The sequence below is a fragment of the Aquarana catesbeiana genome, linkage group LG03, assembly GCF_042186555.1.
Source record: "Aquarana catesbeiana isolate 2022-GZ linkage group LG03, ASM4218655v1, whole genome shotgun sequence".
Taxonomy (NCBI): Eukaryota; Metazoa; Chordata; class Amphibia; order Anura; family Ranidae; genus Aquarana; species Aquarana catesbeiana.
In genome coordinates, this window is record NC_133326.1 from 717167838 (window position 1) to 717189107 (window position 21270).

Below are 21270 nucleotides of genomic sequence, written 5' to 3' on the forward strand. Positions count from 1 at the left end.
TAATTTTTATACATTTTTTTTTTTACTTATATCTTTATTTTTACTTTTATTATTTAATTTTAATTTTATTTATCAGTTTGTGTGCATATATCCAATTTCACTGGCAATTACTAAAAAGGTTTTAATTAATCTTTTGTAATCCTTCGTTTAAGAAATTTAAATGGTTTTCATATTAGAGTATGAATACGTAGATTATCAATCTTGTGTTCAATAAAGGTCGCAATAGGAAGAGGGTGGTGCCAACAAGCCTGAGGCTTTTTTTTTAGAGTTATACACTGCTCCTCCCCTCCATTTCCATTTTTTTGCCCTTTTAATCTGTGCCCATTTAGAGTGTCACGAGTGTCACGTGACTTTAGAAAGCACATACACGCAAAACGCGTTGTCATGGTAACATCCTGACACTCTGGTGTGCGTTCCACCCTAAACCACCCATAGCAGCCTCTCACCGACTCTACCCAACCTCTGGTGTGGCTCTCTGAAATATATTATATCTACAGACACTGTGAATTCATATAGAAAAATATTTTCTGATGAAATTGCTAAATATATTTTCAAATACATGTATAGACTCATATTAATACACCAACTATACAAATAATAATAATAATGATCATGTTAAATTAACAGAAGCCAGCCTTGGATTACATTATGGGAAGGAGGGACCTTGGGTTACCATATTACACTATGCTTCTCCAATTCTTCATTGAGACCATTTAAGATTACAAATCCAAAAGTTTTCCCTCTTGCATAACAGGGAATACCTTTTGTAATCAGTTAGGGTACTATCCGAAATGCACTCAATGGCAAAGTCCTATAGACATCTGTAACCTTTGTTGTGACACAAAAGAAAATGCTGAGGCACACTGTGCTTATCACATCCCCCCTTAATAAACCTCCAATGTTCTCAAACCTGTTCTCGCAGTGTATGTATAGTGTGACCTATGTACAAAAGAATGCAAGGACAGCACTGAATGTACACCATATATTCAGATGAGCATGTTATGAACTGCTTGATGGTAAAGGTCTTGCCAAGCCTTGTTGGAAAAATTGGAACTACCCTGAGATAAATTGGCAGGTTAGGCAACACCTTTTACGGCATTGGAAAATCCCAGTCCTCTGATCAAAGTAGGATTGGATATCCATGGATCTGACTGACTTAGATATTCCAGGCATACTTCCCATCTGTCCCACCGGCTATGATTCCAATAGCTGAAGTCTTTGGAATTCCACTTTCATCAGTGGGCAAGTAGCCTCCACATCTTGTGATGGGACCTGGGGCAACAGCTGTCTATGGTATATGATTTACTACTGCAGAACCAGCCAATAGGGAGTGTTTTATACAATATATACATTTCCAACAGAGGCCAGTGTGGTCTAATTTTAGATGTGACTTCAATGCTTGATCAATGAATTTGTGTTTACTGTATTGGGACTCCAATGAACTGGTTCTTTTACCCCAACTGTGCACTGCATATCTTCTGAAATAATTGTATCAACAGTGTGGGGGCACAACACACGTTCTAAGCACTTACACAGAGACTGCTTGACGTGTTTATTCTTGCTACCCCCTCCAAGGATTTTCTCTAGCAGCTATGGACTTTTTTGTGAAGAAATTCCCTGCCCTTGTTTTTCCATTTTGGCGCCTGATCCCTTTGTTGTGTCTTTCACATCTATGTTTGTCCTCAGGAAACTGTGATGAAGAAGGTGCATACGGCAATTTGTGTGATCCTGATCTATTGAGGAAGAAGAATGCCAATGCCAAAGGTGAGCTGTTACTATAACAAGGTACAACCTTTTGTCCTATTCAAGGTCCTACTCCATCGGAGGACACAAACCTCCATTTAGGACATTTACTTTTTACTAACACAAATATTTTGTAGTCTTGGCTCTATAAATCTTGCAACTATTAACCACTTCAATACCAGGCACTTAGGCCCCTTCCTGCCCAGGACAATATTCAGCTTTCAGCGCTGTCACACTTTGAATGACAATTGCGTGGTCATGTAACACTGTACCCAAACAAAATTTTTATCATTTTCTTCCCACATATAGAGCTTTCTTTTGGTGGTATTTGATCACCTCTGGGGTTTTTATTTTTTGATAAACAAACTAAAAAAGACCAAAATTTTTGAAAAAAAAAACGTTTTTCTTAGTTTTTGTCATAAAATTTTGTTTTCCCCTTCACTGACGGGCACTAATGGGGCAGCACTAATGGGAACTGATGGGCACTGATGAGGTGGCACTGATGGGCACTGATAAGGCAGCACTGATGGACACTGATGAGTTGGCACTGATAAGGTGGCACTGATGGGCACTGATGAGGAGGCACTGATATGTAGAATTGATGGGCACTGATAGGTGGCACTGATATGCAGCACTGATGGGCACCAATAGGCGGCACTGATATGCAGCACTGATGGGCACTGATAGGCGGCACGGATGGGCACTGACAGGTGGCACTGATGGGCACTGACAGGCGGCTGTGATAGGCCCTGACAGGCGGGTGTGATGGCCACTGACAGGTGGCACTGATTGGCACTGATAGGTGGTACTGATTGGCACTGACAGGTGGCACTGATGGGCAGCACTGATGATGAGGTACTATGTGTTACTGACAGGTGTTACTGCTGGGCGCTGATTGGCACTGTCGTGGGCACTGATTGGCACTGTGGTGGGAGTGCCGCGATGCGTGCCCCCCCCGGGCGCACACCGGCATGTTGTCCTGCTGGACATCATATGAGGCCCAGTCAGGATAACAGAACCACTTCCCAGCCATCAATCTGCTATAGGCCGGGCAGGAAGTGGTTAAGAAGTGCTGTATTTGTCTGGAGCACATAAGCCAATGAAATAAAGCTTCTTATTGGTTCAAATATTGGTATATGAAGACCAATACCTAAATGTAATATTTATTTGATGAAGGTTATGGAGGAATATATACAACTCAGCAGCACCTGACATGAATGTCACATTAGCTCAGCACAATTGGCAAGAGATACAACGTGGCATGCTGAGAATAGCCAACCACATTGTTTAGAATTGTGCTGGAATGGAATTGTGTATGGATGGGGAGTTCCTATACACAGTTGATGACTACAGGCTTGTTCACAATTGTCTGTCTATAATTATTTCAGCTGCCAAGAATTCACAAATTCGGCTTATATTGATCCTGATGGTCCTTCTCATCTTCCTATTCCTTGTTCAAGTTGTCTTCATAGGTATCTTGTTCACCTTCTGTGAGTATTACAGCTACAGTCTTAAACTTTACTAATAAAGACAATTGAGAATGGTTTACCATTAGAATTTTTGATTTGCAACCCCTTTTAACCTCAGGTTGGCATAGCATGGGCTTACAATACATAGCCAACAGTCTCTGGGCTCCTGATCATCACACCTATATGAGCTTGTTGGACATCCCTTCCCAAAACCATGATAGCTAAAAATGAGTTGCCCCGCTTTGCAACACATTCCACTCTTCTAGGAAGGCTTTCCACAAGATTTTGTAGGGAGTCTGTGGGAATTTGTTGCCATTTATGAGGTCAGGTCCTTATGATGGATGGGAAGACCTGGCTCACAGTTTCAACTCATCCCAAAGGTGTTCAGTAGGGTTGAGGTCAGGGAACTGTAAATTACGCTCAAGTTCCTCTACACCAAACTGGTCAACTCATGTTTTTATGGAGCTGACTTTGTACACAGAGATGCAGTTTTGCTGAAACCATAAAGGGCCTTCACCAACCTGTTACCACAGTCTTTGTTCACTGTAGCTTTAGAACCTTTCACTGGAAAAATTTGAATTCCATCATTTAGTATTGAACTTGATGGCGCATATGGATTGGTGCAAATTCTCTGACCACAAATGTAATTGGAAATTAGAAATGGTCTTAAATTGAAGAAATTTGAACATTAGAAATATATTTAGTTTTGAAATCCAGATTGGGAGTGAAGTTGAATTTGACCTGAATCCAAATTTTAGAGGTAAGACATGTTTGCTTATGTACATTTTCTGTCATTGGATAACATTTCCTATATTTGTTTTATCCTGCCCAGATAAGAACATGGCTGAGGAGCAGTCACATCTGAAAGAAACTGGTAGGTGAAGAAGGAGCTTGTATTGCTGTCTGGCAACCAGGGCCAGGACAAGGGGTGGGCAGGAGGGTTGGCTGCCCTAGGCACTGTGGTATCATGTGAGGTGTAGGGGCACCACAAGGAGATTGTGATGAGGGGTTTTGTGTTGGGAGGGGGGATTTGGGGGGCCGTAGAAGAGTTTTTCTAGGAGGGAAAATTTGGGGAGGTGTGCAAGGAGTGGTGATTTGGGGGGATTTGTGTTGAGAGAAGTGATGGGTGAAAAGGATTTGTGCTAGGAGGGGAGATTTGGGGGGTTTGTGCTAGAAAAGTTAATATGGTAGGGGGTAGAGAATTTGTGCTAGGAGGGAAAAAATTAATTTGGAGGTGGATTTTGTGCTAGTAGAGATGTTTGGGATGCATTTGTACTAGGAGGAGAAATTGGGGGGATGTGCTAGGATGGATAATTGGGGAGGGGAATCTGTGCTGAGAGGGCGATTTGGAGTGGGGGGTGGGATTTGTGCTTGGAGGGGAAATTTAAGGGGTAAAGGATTTGTGCGAGGAAGGGGGAATGGGGGAATTTTTATTTTGGGGGGGAGGAATTGTGCTGGGAGCATATGCATAATAAAGGGATTGGGCTGGGGAGAATGGGGGGGGATTTGTTTTGGTAGGGGGGACATTTATGCTTCAGGGGTAAGCATGCAGATTATTGCTCAATTTTTTTGGGGGGTGAGGAACTTTTTGCTGACACATAATGCTCATAGATCTTTTTTGAGGGGGGGGGGGGCACAATTTGGCATGTTCGCCTTGGGCTCTAGATGACCTTGTTCCGGCACTTCTAGCTTCTCTAAATTATACTCCAAAAATTCTGCACCTAAACAAACTGTATATATCCCCCTCCTACACAGCAACTGTTTTAACCATTTGCCGACCAGCCGCCGTCATTATACTGTGGCAGGTGGGCACGTTCCCGCGAACCGTCGTAGCTGTATGTCGGTCCCTTTAAGCGGGACAGCAGGCACGCATGCACTCACTGCACAGCGGGGGTGCCAATGCTCGTGACCGGTGGTTCGCGATGACCGATGGCCACGAGCAATCCTGGGCATGAGAGGCAGAACAGGGAGGTGTGTGAGTGTAAACACACACACCTCACAGTTCTGTGAGGAGAGTGAGATTGTGAGTTCCTACAAGCTGGAAACCATGATCTCTCATCTCCTATAGTCAGTCCCCTCCCCCTACAGTTAGAACACACACATAGGGAACAAATTGGGGCTATTTATTACAGCAAAAAGTACAAAATATTGTGGTTTTTTTTTCAAAATTGCAAACTGCTGAAGTGCAGTGGCGTAGAGTGGGGGGTGCGGGGGGTGCCGTGGCCCCGGGCGCGACATTTAGGGGGCGCAATTTTGTGCCAGTAGTGTCATTACCGGCTGCCGCCTCCTAATTTTATGTTCCTGTGTCCCCCGCGCTCCGGCCGCCATGTTAAGTATCTGGCGCCCTGTGATTGGCCGCATGGGGGTCATGTGAGCGCTCCTGAAGTCCCACCTCCGCACATGACCCTATCGCGGCCGCTGTCTTCTTCTCTTATCCTCCGGGGAATCGAGACCGATCCAGGCGCAGGCAGGACAAGGTGTGTGAGACTGAGACTCCCTCAATTCGTGTTACTGGCCTCAGGGGCGGGGGGGATGGGAGAGAAAGAGATAAATACTGTATACAGCCGCAGGACAGTGTAGTATGTATGGTGGGGTCGTCAGCCAGTGCTCCAAGGAGTTTCTCTTCCCTTCTCATGGCTTTAAACGTTGTGAAAGACTTTCACTATACTGTCCTGCGGCTGCATACAGTATTTATCTCTTTCTCTCATTCACTGACTGTGTCCATAAATGCACATCATGACATAAAATAAAATAGTAAACACATCACTACAATATATCACCACTGCGTTGTTTATCATTTTCTTAGGCCCATTTCACACTGGGGTGGGGGTGGCGTCGCCGGTAAAGCGTCGCTATTATAAGCGGCACTTTACCGTCGGTATTCGGCCACTAGAGGGGGCGGTTTTACCCCCCGCTAGCAGCTGAGAAAGGGTTAAAAACCACTGCAAAGCGCCTCTGCAGAGGCGCTTTGCCAGCGGTATAGCCACGCTGTCCCATTGATTTCAATGGGCAGAAGCAGTGAAGGAGCGGTGTATACACCGCTCGTTCACCGCTCCAAAGATGCCGCTCCAAAGATGCTCCAAAGTTCCTGCACCGCTCCAGTGTGAAAGCCCTCGGGGCTTTCACACTGGAGAGACAGCAGCAGCTGTTTCGGGGCGGTTTGCAGGCGCTATTATTAGCGCAATAGCGCCTGCAAACCGCCCCAGTGTGAAAGGGCCCTTAGGTTAAGTGATGCGCCTGCTAGGGTGATTTTTGACATGTGCTCTATGTGTGGATTTTTTTTTGCTTTAATTAACCACTTCAGCCCTAGAAGATTTTACCCCCTTCCTGACCAGAGCACTTTTTGCGATTCGGCACTGCGTCGCTTTAACTGACAATTGCGCGGTCATGCAATGCTGTACCCAAACGAAATTTGCGTCCTTTTCTTCCCACAAATAGAGCTTTCTTTTGATGGTATTTGATCACCTCTGCCGTTTTTATTTTTTGCGCTATACACGGAAAAAAAACGAAAATTTTGAAAAAAAATGATATTTTCTACGTTTTGTTCTAAAAAAAATCCAATAAACTCAATTTTAGTCCTACATTTAGGCCAAAATGTATTCGGCCACATGTCTTTGGTAAAAAAAATGTCGTGCGACGTGGCTCCCAAACAAAATTGACGTCCTTTTTTTCCCACAAATAGAGATTTCTTTTGGTGGCATTTGATCACCTCTGTGGTTTTTATTTTTTGTGCTATAAACAAAAAAATAGCGACAATTTAAAAAAAAACGCATTATTTTTTACTTTTTGCTATAATAAATATCCCCCAAAAAATAATTAAAAAAACATTTTTTTCCCTCACGTTTAGGCCGATATGTTTTCTTCTACATATTTTTGGTAAAAAAAAAATCACAATAAGCGTTTATTGATTGGTTTGCGCAAAAGTTATAGCGTTTACAAAATAGGGGATAGTTTTATGGCATTTTTATTAATCATTTTTTTTTACTAGTAATGGCGGCGATCAGCGATTTTTATTGTGACTGCGACATTATGGCGGTCACATCAGACATTTTTGACACATATTTGGGACCATTGTCATTTATACAGCAATCAGTGCTATAAAAATGCACTGACTACTGTGTAAATGACACTGGCAGTGAAGGGTTCACCCTGTTCACAAGGAGAGTACCAGAAGACACTGTCAGACACAGATGGATGGATGAAGCAAAAGGAGAGCCAGATAGCGAGCCGAGGTCAGGGCGGGCAGCAGACAACGTAATCAGGAGAACTAGCCGAGTTGGTACACAAGGGATCAGTTCACGAGAAGTCTGTTTAAGCAGGTTACAGGAAGGGTGCTCAGGAATAGGTGTTGCTCAAGCAAGTGGAACAACAGGTGCCAGCCGACCTACAGCAGTAAAGGTAAGACACAGATCAGCTCTGCAGCTGATCTGTGACATAGGGGGTAAGGGGTTTTATACTGTACTAGTCGAAGGGACTCATTGAGTGCTAAAAGTCCACGCGTTAGGGGGGGCGCAAATTACTTGCCTTGCCCCGGGCGCTGACAACCCACGCTACGCCACTGCTGAAGTGGTTAAAGTATCTGTGCAGATTTTCAAATAACAGCAAAAAAATAAGTAAAACTATGCTAAAGTAGCTAAAGATATAGAAAAAAATAAGAATCCTAAACACTATATACTTTTTGAAAGCAATTTCCCTGGAGAATAAAATGGTTGTTTTTGCAACTTTTTTTTATATTGCACGATATTTGTACAGTTTATTAAAAGCTAATTTTAAGGAAAACGTATACTTTAGTGTATTTTAGTGTACCCAAATACAATATAATACCCATTTTTTTGGTATTCTAAAAGAAAATTAAGTTGCACCAAGTAAATTGACACCAAGCGAGTCAGGTGTAAAGAGGAAAGGATCCCCACTACTCCCGACCAGCCCAGGTGAACAAATGAACAAAGAGCATCCTCAGCCTACATGTCTCCACCAAACCACACACTCTGATGCATTTTGCCCCGCCTTACTGGGGTGTTGGGGGGGCTTCAGGGTGTGTGGTTTGGTGGAGACATGTAGGCTGAGGCCACTTTTTATTTATCGTTTATTCACGTGGGCTGGTTGGGAGTAGCTGCAATCCTTTTCTCTTTAAATTTACTAACCCCCTAGATTGGTATTAGGACATGCCTGCACCCCATGTTCTGGGACACAGGGACATGCCCTTACCTCTACTTTCAGCATCACCAAAAAGCAATCAAACAGGTCACACCAAGCAAGTCGAGATTTACAATTTTGATCAACCATGAAATGGCGCCAAACTACGGTGCCTAAAAATTCCTATGGGTGACACATTAAAAGCCTAATAGGGCGTACACACGGTCGGACTTTGTTCGGACATTCCGACAACAAAATCCTAGGATTTTTTCCGACGGATGTTGGCTCAAACTTGTCTTGCATACACACGGTCACACGAAGTTGTCGGAAAATCCGATCGTTCTAAACGCGGTAACGTAAAAACACGTACGTTGGGACTATAAACGGGGCAGTAGCCAATAGCTATCATCTCTTTATTTATTCTGAGCATGCGTGGCACTTTGTCCGTCGGATTTGTGTACACACGATCGGAATTTCCGACAACGGATTTTGTTGTCGGAAAATTTTATATCCTGCTCTCAAACTTTGTGTGTCAGAAATTCCGATGGAAAATGTGTGATGGAGCCTACACACGGTCGGAATTTCCAACAACAAGGTCCTATCACACATTTTCCGTCGGAAAATCCGACCGTGTGTACGGGGCATAAAGGTTTAGAGTTAAACATTAGCTCTAGTGCTTGAATTATTGCTCACACTCCAAAGTTTGCAGCAATATTTCACATGTATTGTGCAACCACTGTTTACATGTGCGTGCGGGACCTACACTATATAACCAAAAGTATCGGGACGCCTGCCTTTATATGCACATTAATGGCATCCCAGTCTTGGTCCGTAGGGTTCAATATTGAGTCGGTCCACCCTTTGCAGCTATAACACCTTCAACTCTTCTGGGAAGGCTGTCCACAAGGTTTAGGAGTGTGTCTAATGCACTGTACACACGGTCGGATTTTCCGACAGAAAAAGTGCGATCGGATTGTGTTGTCTGAAATTCCGATCATGTGCGGTCTCCATTGGCCTTTTTCTATCAGAATTTCCAACACACAAAGTTTGAGAGCAGGATATAAAATTTTCCGACAACAAAATCCGATCGGTTAAATTCCAATCGTGTGTACACAAATCCGATGCACAAAGTGCCACGCATGCTCAGAATAAATTAAGAGACGAAAGCTATTGGCTACTGCCCCGTTTATAGTCCCGACGTACGTGTTTTACGTCATCGCGTTCAGAACGATCGGATTTTCCGACAACTTTGTGCGACCGTCTGTATGCAAGACAAGTTTGAGCCAACATCCGTCGGAAAAAATCCATGGATTTTGTTGTCGGAGTGTCCGATCAAAGTCCGATCGTGTGTACAGGGCATATGGGAATGTTTGACCATTCTTCCAGAAGTGCCTTTGTGAGGTCAGGCACTGATGTTGGCCATTGAAGCTGTTATAGCTGCAAAGGGTGGGTATTGTCCCAATACTTTTCACAATAAACAGTGAGGGAAAAAGTATTTGATTCCCAGCTGATTTTGTATGTTTTTCCCACTGACAAAGAAATGATCAGTCTATAATTTAATTGGTCAGTTTATTTTAACAGTGAGAGACAGAATAACAACAAAAATATACAGAAAAACACAAAAAAAAGTTATAAATAGATTTTCATTTTAATGAATGAAATAATTATTTGATCCCCTATTAGTCAGCAAGATTTCTGGCTCTTAGGTAACGAGCTGAGATTAGGAGCACTCTCTTAAAGGGTGACAACAGTTGGTGCGATTATTCGCAAATGAGAACAAATGAGAACAAATGGGTTCCCCTTAAGATCCATACCAGACCTGAAGGGCCTGGTATGGAATTTGGGGGGACCCCCACGCATTTTTTTTTTTAAATTTGGTTCGGGGTTCCCCTAATATTTAATATCAATAGTTTTTTATTGAAAATTTTCACAACATTGTAGTGTGTACACTGTATATCAATGACAATAAGTGAAATCAGAAATGTATGCATTGATTACTCAGCAGTTATTCATCAATATCACAAACAGAACAGAACAGAGATTTGGATCAGTCATATGCGAGTTAGAGAGTATCTGATGTTTTATAATTGCTTAGAGCGTCACCCTCGGGGACCCCATTGGGAACTATTTGTCGCCCGAGGGGGAGCTGCTCCTGTGGACAGGATCAAGTAAAAGCAAATTCTATAGCATAAATCAGCAGTAAATATGAATGTTGATGACTAAGATAACTCTAGGTGATTGTTGTATGTCAAGATAGAATATCAGGTTTCCGTTACTTTAGAGGAATGCCTCGGCCCCAGTCCAGGACTCCCACGGCCTCCACTTTGTCCATTCTTTATTCAAGCGGCCTGCACTGGAGGCCATCACTATTTCGAAATTGTAGTGAAGGTTCACCGTGTCAAGAGCTTGTTCTATTGTTGGGGGTTTGTCAGACTTCCACGACCTCGCTATGCACAGTCTCGCTGCGAGTAAGATATGTGTCAGGACGTGTCTGTATTGTGGAAGAACAGAATCAATATTGAGGTTTAGTAGTGCCAGGTCAGGGGAGGGGAGTAGGATTTGGTTTGTAATGTCTGTCAGTATGAGAAATATTTTCTGCCAGTATTTCTTTAGTCGAGGACAGGACCAAAAAATGTGGAACAAATCTCCCTTGGCTGAGTTGCATCGCCAGCATTGGTCGCTCGTAGGAGAGCTGAACTTAGCTAGCTTCGAGGGTGTGAGATACCATCTGAGGGACAGTTTTTGGGTTATCTCCCAAAGTGAGGAGCATTTTGTGACCGCGTAGGTAGACCTAAGTGCTCTTTGCCATTGGTGTTCAGTGTATGAGTGTCCTAGGTCACTTTCCCAGTGTACGTGGGGGACTTTTTTAGTAAATTGTAGTTTGCGGTTTAGGATATTGTAAAAGAGAGAAATGCCTTTTAGTTTTGGGGAGGGTTTCGTGAGATAGTCCCAGGCACTGGAGTGTAATGTGTAGAGAGGAAATTGGATGGCTTTAAGGCAGTGGGTGACGCGTCTATAGGTGAATAGCTCTGAAGGAGGCAGGTTGAATTCGCTTTGAAGACGGGAGAAGTGTTTCGGACTGTCATTTTGAAGGATATCCTGTATGGTATTGATACCTTTTTTGGACCACTGGCCTAGGTGTAGATCGGGTGATAAATGTTGGAGAGCTTCTATCGGGATAGGTACGGAAAGGGTGTCAGAGACAGCGCGACCGTTGTGTAGTATTTTTTTCCAAGCTGTGATTGTTGCTAACATTGTAGGAGGTAAAGCCGACGATATTTTTGGGCACCAGGGTGTGCTCATCGCCCAAAATTTTAAATTTGGATGGATCAAGGTCGAGTTCTCGATGGAACTCCAGAGCTTGCTAGGGCTGGATTGGAACCACTTGTCCATTTGGGCCAAGATTGCCGCTGTGTGATAGTCTTCAAATTCGATTGTGCCCGAGCCCCCGGCCGATCTATGGTGTCTGAGTATAGCGTGTGCACATCTGGGCTTAGTTCCGATCCAAATAGCTTTGTTAAACATAGTTTGTAGGGACTTGAAATATTGTTTAGGAATGGGGATGGGGATAGTTCTGAACAGATATAGTATTTGTGGTAAGTGGATCATTTTGAACGCTGCCAGTCTCCCGGACCAGGAGAGGTTGTGTTTAGTTAGGTTTTAGTGTGTCGCTTTTTAATTTGGCTAGGAGAAGTTTGAAATTTGCTGTGAAGAGTTGTTTGGTTGATTTAGTTAAATTAATTCCCAAGTAGGATATACTGTTGTCTGCCCAGGCAAGGGGTTCCCCTAATATTGATACCAGGCCTAAAGGGACTGGTAATGGACTGTGGGGGAATCCCAGGCCGTTTTTATCAATTCATTTTTAGGTGTATTGTCGGGACCGACAATTCATTAATAGCCGGCACTAGCGCTAGCACTTTTAGTTGACTTTTTTTTTCCTTTGAAATGTCATTTTGCTCTTGGACTGTTCTAAGCGCGGGAAACATGCTCTACTTTACAGGCATACTATAGACACCCCCCAGGTACGAAATTTAAAGGGATATTTCACTTTTATTGTTTCACTTTAAGCATTATTAAAATCACTGCTCCTGAAAAAACGGCAGTTTTAAAACTTTTTTTGCATTGATCCATGTCCCCTGGGGTAGGACACAGGTCCCCAAACCCTTTTTATGACAATAACTTGCATATTAACCTATAAAATCAGCACTTTTGATTTCTCCCATAGACTTTTAAAGGGTGTTCCGCGGCTTTCGAATTTGCCGAATTTGTTTGCTATTCGGCGAACGGGCGAACAGCCAATGTTCGAGTCGAATTCATGTTTGACCCAAACAGATAGCCCATCCCTAGGAATCAGCTTAGAACTACTCTGGAGAATCTTGTCAATGATCTCAAGGCAGCTGGGACCATAGTCACTAAGAAAACAATTGGTAACACACTATGCCGTGAAGGACTGAAATTCTGCAGTGCTCGCAAGGTCCCCCTGCTCAAGAAAGCACATGAACAGGCCCGTCTGAAGTTTGCTAATGAACATCTAAGTAAATAAGAGGAGAACTGGGTGAAAAAGTGTTGTGGTCAGATGAGACCAAAATCAAGCTCTTTGGTATCAACTCAACTAGCCGTGTTTGGAGGAGGAGGAGGAATGCTGCCTATGACCCCAATAACACTATCCCCACCGTCAAACATGGAGGTGGAAACATTATACTTTGGGGGTGTTTTTATGCTAAGTGGACAGGACAACTTCACCACATCAAATGGACAATGGATGGGGCCATGTACCTTCAAATCTTGGTTGAGAACCTCCTTCCCTCAGCCAGGACATTTAAAATGGGTCGCGGATGGATATTCCAGAACGACAATGACCCAAAACACATGGCCAAGGCAGCAAAGGAGTGGCTCAGGATGAAGCGCATTAAGGTCCTGGAGTGGCCTAACCAGTCTCCAGACCCTTATCTCATAGAAAATATGTGGAGGGAACTGAAGGTTCGAGTTACCAAACACCAGCCTCGAAACCTTAATGACTTGGAGAGGATCTGCTAAGACTAGTGGGACAAAATCCCTCCTGAGATGTGTGCAAACCTGTTGGCCAACTACAAGAAATGTCTGACCTCTGTGATTGGCAACAAGTGTTTTGCCACCGAATACTAAGTCATGTTTTGCGAAGGGGTCAAATACTTATTTTACTCATTAAAATGCAAATCAATTTATAACTTTTTTGAAATGCCTTTTTCTGGATATTTTTGTTGTTATTCTGTCTCTCACTGGGAAAATAAACCGACCATTAAAATTATAGACTGATCATTTCTTTTTTTTCATTTAATATTTTTATTACTAGTTTAAGAGGAAGAAAGGCATACACTTTACCAACATCAAATATAACATATTATGCATGTCTATATGCTAATCTAATATACAAATAAATTCATTTTCTTCTAAAGCCAAGACCATGCTCTCTAATTACAACAAAATCAAAACCTCATTACAATCTCCCAAACGCATTAAGGCAGAGATCCTCTCCCGCCCTTAATCAAAGTATATCTCCAACTCCCTCCTGGGGGGTTCCATCTATATTTTCCTTAACCACTTGCCTAACGCCGATATACGTCGGCAGAATGGCACGGGCAGGCAGAATCACGTACCCGTACGTGATCTGCCTCCCGCGGGCGGTGGGTCCGACCGGACCCCCCCGCGTGCCAGCGGCAGCCGGCATTTGTCTAGGAGCGTTGAGAGGCGAGGGGGAGGCCATCCGATCGTGGCCCCCCCCTCGCGATCGCTCCCAGCCAATGGGAATCCTCCCCTGCCTGTGTGTAGTTTCACACAGGCAGAGGATGTGATGTCACCTCTCCTCGGCTCGGCAGTTTCCATTCCGGCGCCGAGGAGAGAAGACATGTGAGTGCACAACACTACACACACAGTAGAACATACCAGGCATACTTTACACCCCTGACCCCACCCCAATTGCCCCCCGACCCCCCCCCCAATCACCCCTCCCCCCTCCCTGTCAAACTGACACCAAGCAGTATTTTTTTTTCTGATTACTGCATGGTGTCAGTTTGTGACAGTTAGAAGTGGTAGGGCAGTGAGTATTAGCCCCCTGTAGGTCTAGGGTACCCCCCTAACCCCCCCTAATAAAGTTTTAACCCCTTGATCACCCCCCGTCACCAGTGTCACTAAGCAATCATTTTTCTGATCGCTGTATTAGTGTCGCTGGTGACGCTAGTTAGGGACGTAAATATTTAGGTTCGCCGTCAGCGTTTTATAGCGTCAGGGACCCCCATTATACTACCTAATAAATGTTTTAACCCCTTGATTGCCCCCTAGTTAACCCTTTCCCCACTGATCACCGTATAACTGTTACGGGTGACGCTGGTTAGTTCGTTTATTTTTTATAGTGTCAGGGCACCCGCCGTTTATTACCGAATAAAGGTTTAGCCCCCTGATCGCCTGGCGGTGATATGCGTCGCCCCAGGCAGCGTCAGATTAGCGCCAGTACCGCTAACACCCATGCACGCAGCATACGCCTCCCTTAGTGGTATAGTATCTGAACGCATCAATATCTGATCCGATCAGATCTATACTAGCGTCCCCAGCAGTTTAGGGTTCCCAAAAACGCAGTGTTAGCGGGATCAGCCCAGATACCTGCTAGCACCTGCGTTTTTCCCCTCCGCCCGGCCCGGCCCAGCCCACCCAAGTGCAGTATCGATTGATCACTGTCACTTACAAAACACTAAACGCATAACTGCAGCGTTCACAGAGTCAGGCCTGATCCCTGCGATCGCTAACAGTTTTCTTGGTAGCGTTTTGGTGAACTGGAAAGCACCAGCCCTAGGCAGCGTCAGATTAGCACCAGGACCGCTAACACCCACGCATGCAGCATACACCTCCCTTAGTGGTATAGTATCGGAACGGATCAATATCTGATCCGATCAGATCTATACTGGCGTCCCCAGCAGTTTAGGGTTCCCAAAAATGCAGTGTTAGCGGAATCAGCCCAGATACCTGCTAGCACCTGCGTTTTGCCCCTCCGCCCGGCCCAGCCCAGCCCACCCAAGTGCAGTATCGATCGATCACTGTCACTTAGAAAACACTAAACGCATAACTGCAGCGTTCGCAGAGTCAGGCCTGATCCCTGCGATCGCTAACAGTTTTTTTGGTAGCGTTTTGGTGAACTGGCAAGCGCCAGCGGCCTAGTAAACCCCGGTCGTAGTCAAACCAGCACTGCAGTAACACTTGGTGACGTGGCGAGTCCCATAAGTGCAGTTCAAGCTGGTGAGGTGGCAAGCACAAGTAGTTTCCCGCTGCCACCAAGAAGAAGACAAACAGGCCCGTCGTGCCCATTATGCCCTTCCTGCTGCATTCGCCAATCCTAATTGGGAACCCACCAATTCTGCAGCACCCGTACTTCGCCCATTCACATCCCCAACCAAATGAAGTCGGCTGCATGAGAGGCATTTTTATGTCCTCCCGAGTACCCCTACCCAACGAACCCCCCCAAAAAAATGTTGTGCCTGCAGCAAGCGCGGATATAGGCGTGACACCCGCTATTATTGTCCCTCCTGTCCTGACAATCCTGGTTTTTGCATTGGTGAATGTTTTGAACGCTACCATTCACTAGTTGAGTATTAGCGTAGGGTACAGCATTGCACAGACTAGGCACACTTTCACAGGGTCTCCCAAGATGCCATCGCATTTTGAGAGACCTGAACCTGGAACCGGTTACCGTTATAAAAGTTACAGTTACAAAAAAAAGTGTAAAAAAAAAAAAAACACATACAAAAATATAAAATAAAAAAAAAATAGTTGTCGTTTTATTGTTCTCTCTCTCTCTATTCTCTCTCTATTGTTCTGCTCTTTTTTACTGTATTCTATTCTGCAATGTTTTATTGTTATTATGTTTTATCATGTTTGCTTTTCAGGTATGCAATTTTTTATACTTTACCATTTACTGTGCTTTATTGTTAACCATTTTTTTGTCTTCAGGTACGCAATTCACGACTTTGAATGGTTATACCAGAATGATGCCTGCAGGTTTAGGTATCATCTTGGTATCATTCTTTTCAGCCAGCGGTCAGCTTTCATGTAAAAGCAATCCTAGTGGCTAATTAGCCTCTAGACTGCTTTTACAAGCAGTGGGACGGAATGCCCCCCCCACACCGTCTTCCGTGTTTTTCTCTGGCTCTCCTGTCTCAACAGGGAACCTGAGAATGCAGCCGGTGATTCAGCCAGCTGACCATAGAGCTGATCAGAGACCAGAGTGGCTCCAAACATCTCTATGGCTTAAGAAACCGGAAGCTACGAGCATTTTATGACTTAGATATCGCCGGATGTAAACAGCGCCATTGGGAAATTGGGAAAGCATTTTATCACACCGATCTTGGTGTGGTCAGATGCTTTGAGGGCAGAGGAGAAATCTAGGGTCTAATAGACCCCAATTTTTTCAAAAAAGAGTACCTGTCACTACCTATTGCTATGATAGGGAATATTTACATTCCCTGAGATAACAATAAAAATGATTTAAAAAAGAAAAAATGAAAGGAACAGTTTAAAAATAAGATAACAAAGCAAAAAAATAATAAAGAAAAAAAAAAAAAAAAAAAAAAAGCACCCCTGTCCCCCCTGCTCTCGCGCTAAGGCGAACGCAAGCGTCGGTCTGGCGTCAAATGTAAACAGCGATTGCACCATGCATGTGAGGTATCACCGCGAAGGTCAGATCGAGGGCAGTAATTTTAGCAGTAGACTTACTCTGTAATTCTAAAGTGGTAACCTGTAAAGGCTTTTAAAGGCTTTTAAAAATGTATTTAGTTTGTCGCCACTGCACGTTTGTGCGCAATTTTAAAGCATGTCATGTTTGGTATCCATGTACTCGACCTAAGATCATCTTTTTTATTTTATCAAACATTTGGGCAATATATTGTGTTTTAGTGCATTAAAATTTAAAAAAGTGTGTTTTTTCCCCCAAAAATGCGTTTGAAAAATTGCTGTGCAAATACTGTGTGAAAAAAAAAAATGAAACACCCACCATTTTAATCTGTAGGGCATTTGCTTTAAAAAAAATATATAATGTGTGGGGGTTCAAAGTAATTTTCTTGCAAAAAAAAATAATTTTTTCATGTAATCAAAAAGTGTCAGAAAGGGCTTTGTCTTCAAGTGGTTAGAAGAGTGGGTGATGTGTGACATAAGCTTCTAAATATTGTGCATAAAATGCCAGGACAGTTCAAACCCCCCCAAATGACCCCATTTTGGAAAGTAGACACCCCAAGCTATTAGCTGAGAGTCATGTCGAGTCCATGGAATATTTTATATTGTGACACAAGTTGCGGGAAAGAGACAATTTTTTTTTTTTTTTGCACAAAGTTGTCACTAAATGATATATTGCTCAAACATGCCATGGGAATATGTGAAATTACACCCCAAAATACATTCTGTGGCTTCTCCTGAGTACGGGGATACCACATGTGTGGGACGTTTTGGGAGATTGAAAAAAAAAAAAAAATTTGTCACTTTCCTGCAACTTGTGTCAAAATATAAAACATTCCATGTACTCAACATGCCTCAAAGCAAATAGCTTGGGGTGTCTACTTTCTAAAATGGGGTCATTTGGGGGGGGGGGGTATGCCATCTGGGCATTTTATGGCCTTCAAAACTGTGATAGGCAGTGAGGAGTAAAATCAAAAATGTACGCCCTTAGAAATCCTGAAGGCAGTGATTGGTTTTCGGGGCCCCGTACGCGGCTAGGCTCCCAAAAAGTCCCACACATGTGGTATCCCCGTACTCAGGAGAAGCAGCTAAATGTATTTTGGGGTACAATTCCACATATGCCCATGGCCTGTGTGAGCAATATATCATTTAGTGACAACTTTTTGTAATTTTTTTTTTTGTCATTATTCAATCACTTGGGACAAAAAAAAATGAATATTCAATGGGCTCAACATGCCTCTCAGCAATTTCCTTGGGGTGTCTACTTTCCAAAATGGGGTCATTTGTGGGGGTTTTGTACTGCCCTGCCATTTTAGCACCTCAAGAAACGACATAGGCAGTCATAAACTAAAGGCTGTGTAAATTCCAGAAAATGTACCCTAGTTTGTAGGCGCTATAACTTTTGCGCAAACCAATAAATATACACTTATTGACATTTTTTTTACCAAAGACATGTGGCCGAATACATTTTGGCCTAAATGTATGACTAAAATTGAGTTTATTGGATTTTTTTTATAACAAAAAGTAGAAAATATCATTTTTTTTCCAAATTTTTGGTCTTTTTCCGTTTTTATAGCGCAAAAAATAAAAACGGCAGAGGTGATCAAATACCATCAAAAGAAAGCTCTATTTGTGGGAAGAAAAGGACGCAAATTTCTTTTGGGTACAGCATTGCATGACCGCGCAATTAGCAGTTAAAGCGACGCAGTGCCAAATTGTAAAAAGTGCTTTGGTCAGGAAGGGGGTAAATCCTTCTGGAACTGAAGTGGTTAAGTGTCTAACTCTCTCTTACCTCTATATTTACAAAAAAAAACACACACAAAACAAGTACAAAAAAAACCAAAAAACTTAAGGGGAGGGAGGGGCAGAGCCCATCTCCCCCCTCCCGCCTCCCCATCTCCTCCTCCTCCCCCTCTCCCCAACAACCCCCTCCCTTACTAAGAATCCAATGGCCACATTTTCTATTTTCAGTCATTAAGATTTACATCTATAAGGGTTTTTCCCTCTTCTGTATCAATGAAAAGATTCCACGGAGACCATGTTTTCAGATATGTCCCTCTTTTTTGCCGGGATGTCCAAACCAAATTCTCCATAAGGTTCAATTGTTCTACTCTTTTAAGCCACAATCCTACCGTTGGTGGTTGTGTCTGCTTCCAAGTGAGTGGAATACATGCTCTGGCTGCATTCAGAAGGTGACATAGAATAGATTTCTTATATGATTTAACTGGGATTTTAGTATCTTTTAAGAGGAAGAAAGATGGATCCTCCAGAATCTCCTGATCACTAAATTTTTGAGCAATTCTCCGGACTTCTTTCCAAAAGTAATCTATTCTGGGGCAGGACCAAAAAATATTAATTAACTGATCATTTCTTTGTTATTAGCCAACGTACAAAATCATCAGGGGATCAAATCCTTTTTTTCCCTCACTGTAGTTTGTATTGGATTAGGATTGGAGTTGAAATTTACTGAATCCAAATCTCAGAGGAAAGATGGGTTTGCCGATGTGCGTTCTCTGTCATTGGATAACATTTCCTATTCTTGTTTTATCCTGTTTAGGTGAGAACATGGCCAAGGAGCAGTCACGTCTGAGAGAAACTGGTAGGTGAAGCTTGCATTACTATCCGTAAAATTCTGTAAATGATACTATAAAAATATTCTAAGTATAGATGCACACTAGTATGGAAATAATATGAGCTTTATATAAGATACATCCAATGAACAAACAGGTATTTTCACCTAGGGGTGTACTCACTTTTGTTGCCAGTGGTTTAGACATTAATGTCTGTGTGTCGAGTTATTTTGAGGGGACTGCAAATTTACACTGTTATACAAGCTGTACACTCACTACTTTACATTGTAGCAAAGTGTAATTTCTTCAGTGTTGTCACATGAAAAGATACAAAAAAAATTACAAAAATGTGAGGGGTGTACTCACTTTTGTGAGATACTGTACATCCAGGAGCTATGTGCAACAATAGTAAACAATATTAAAATAAGAAAACTTGCCTAATATTCCCTACTTCTGGACTGGTATAGCAACAGTTTTTCCATGGAGACATGTGGTCTCAACTCTTCTCCCTCCCTCCCCACTTACTCCTTTTGGGGTTTCCAAACCAGAATCCCAGAGACAGGAAGTGCTTTATACATAGCTCTGTGAAAGCTTGGTTATTCACAAATACAAACAGCAGAGGGCATCATATCTCTACAAACATTTTACTGGAAAAACTTGAATTCCTTCATTTAATAGATGGTAGATCTGGGTCGGAGGAAATTTTCTGACCACAGATGTGATTGGGAATTGAAGAAATTTGAACATAAGAAAATGTATTTTAGTTTTGAAATCCAGATTGAGATTGAAGTTGAATTTGACCTGAATCCGAATCTCATGTCCTATTATTGTGTTTTATCCCATCTAGATAAGAACATCACTGAGGGGCAGTCACGTCTGAGGGAAACTGGTAGGTAAAGAAGGAGCTTGTATTGCTGTCTGGTAACTGCTATCAATTATTTCAATCACCTGTTGTGTGCTGGAGGGGGGCAGGGCATTTTGTGGTGTCGGCATAGACTGTCAGAAGTGACTGCTGCAGATAGCAGAGGGAGGAGACAGTAGATAAGAACCCGACTCTGTGCCTTGGATTGGGGCAATTATACACAAATGCTTCCTTCATTTTTCATTTCAGAGGTTTACAACCACTTTAAACAACAATATGACCTCTGATACTCAGTCACATTTTCTTGGCATTTCTTGACCACATTCACCTTATTTATGATAGAGTGAATGTGCACCAGTTGAAGGTAGATACCCATCAAATATCTGTCAGGACTAGGGATGAGCCGAACACCCCCCTGTTCGGTTCGCACCAGAACATGCGAACAGGAAAAAAGTTCGTTCGAACATGCGAACACCGTTAAAGTCTATGGGACACGAACATGAATAATCAAAAGTGCTAATTTTCAAGGCTTATATGCAAGTTATTGTCATAAAAAGTGTTTGGGGACCTGGGTCCTGCCCCAGGGGACATGGATCAATGCAAAAAAAAGTTTTAAAAACGGCCGTTTTTTCAGGAGCAGTGATTTTAATAATGCTTAAAGTCAAACAATAAAAGTGTAATATCCCTTTAAATTTCGTACCTGGGGGGTGTCTATAGTGTGCCTGTAAAGGGGCGCATGTTTCCTGTGTTTAGAACAGTCTGACAGCAAAATGACATTTTGAAGGAAAAAACTCAT

General features: G+C 42.9%; 1 protein-coding gene across 1 annotated transcript in view; it reads left to right on the top strand.

Moving 5' to 3' along the window:
- Positions 1 to 21270, top strand: part of LOC141134910 (uncharacterized) — a 96874-nt gene that overhangs the window by 21247 nt on the left and 54357 nt on the right. Inside the window, exons 3-7 of the mRNA XM_073624342.1 lie at positions 1687 to 1764; positions 3132 to 3233; positions 4045 to 4086; positions 19600 to 19641; positions 20460 to 20501. Of these exons, the coding sequence (XP_073480443.1) occupies positions 1687 to 1764; positions 3132 to 3233; positions 4045 to 4086; positions 19600 to 19641; positions 20460 to 20501 (306 nt within the window). The remainder of the gene's footprint in view (positions 1 to 1686; positions 1765 to 3131; positions 3234 to 4044; positions 4087 to 19599; positions 19642 to 20459; positions 20502 to 21270) is intronic.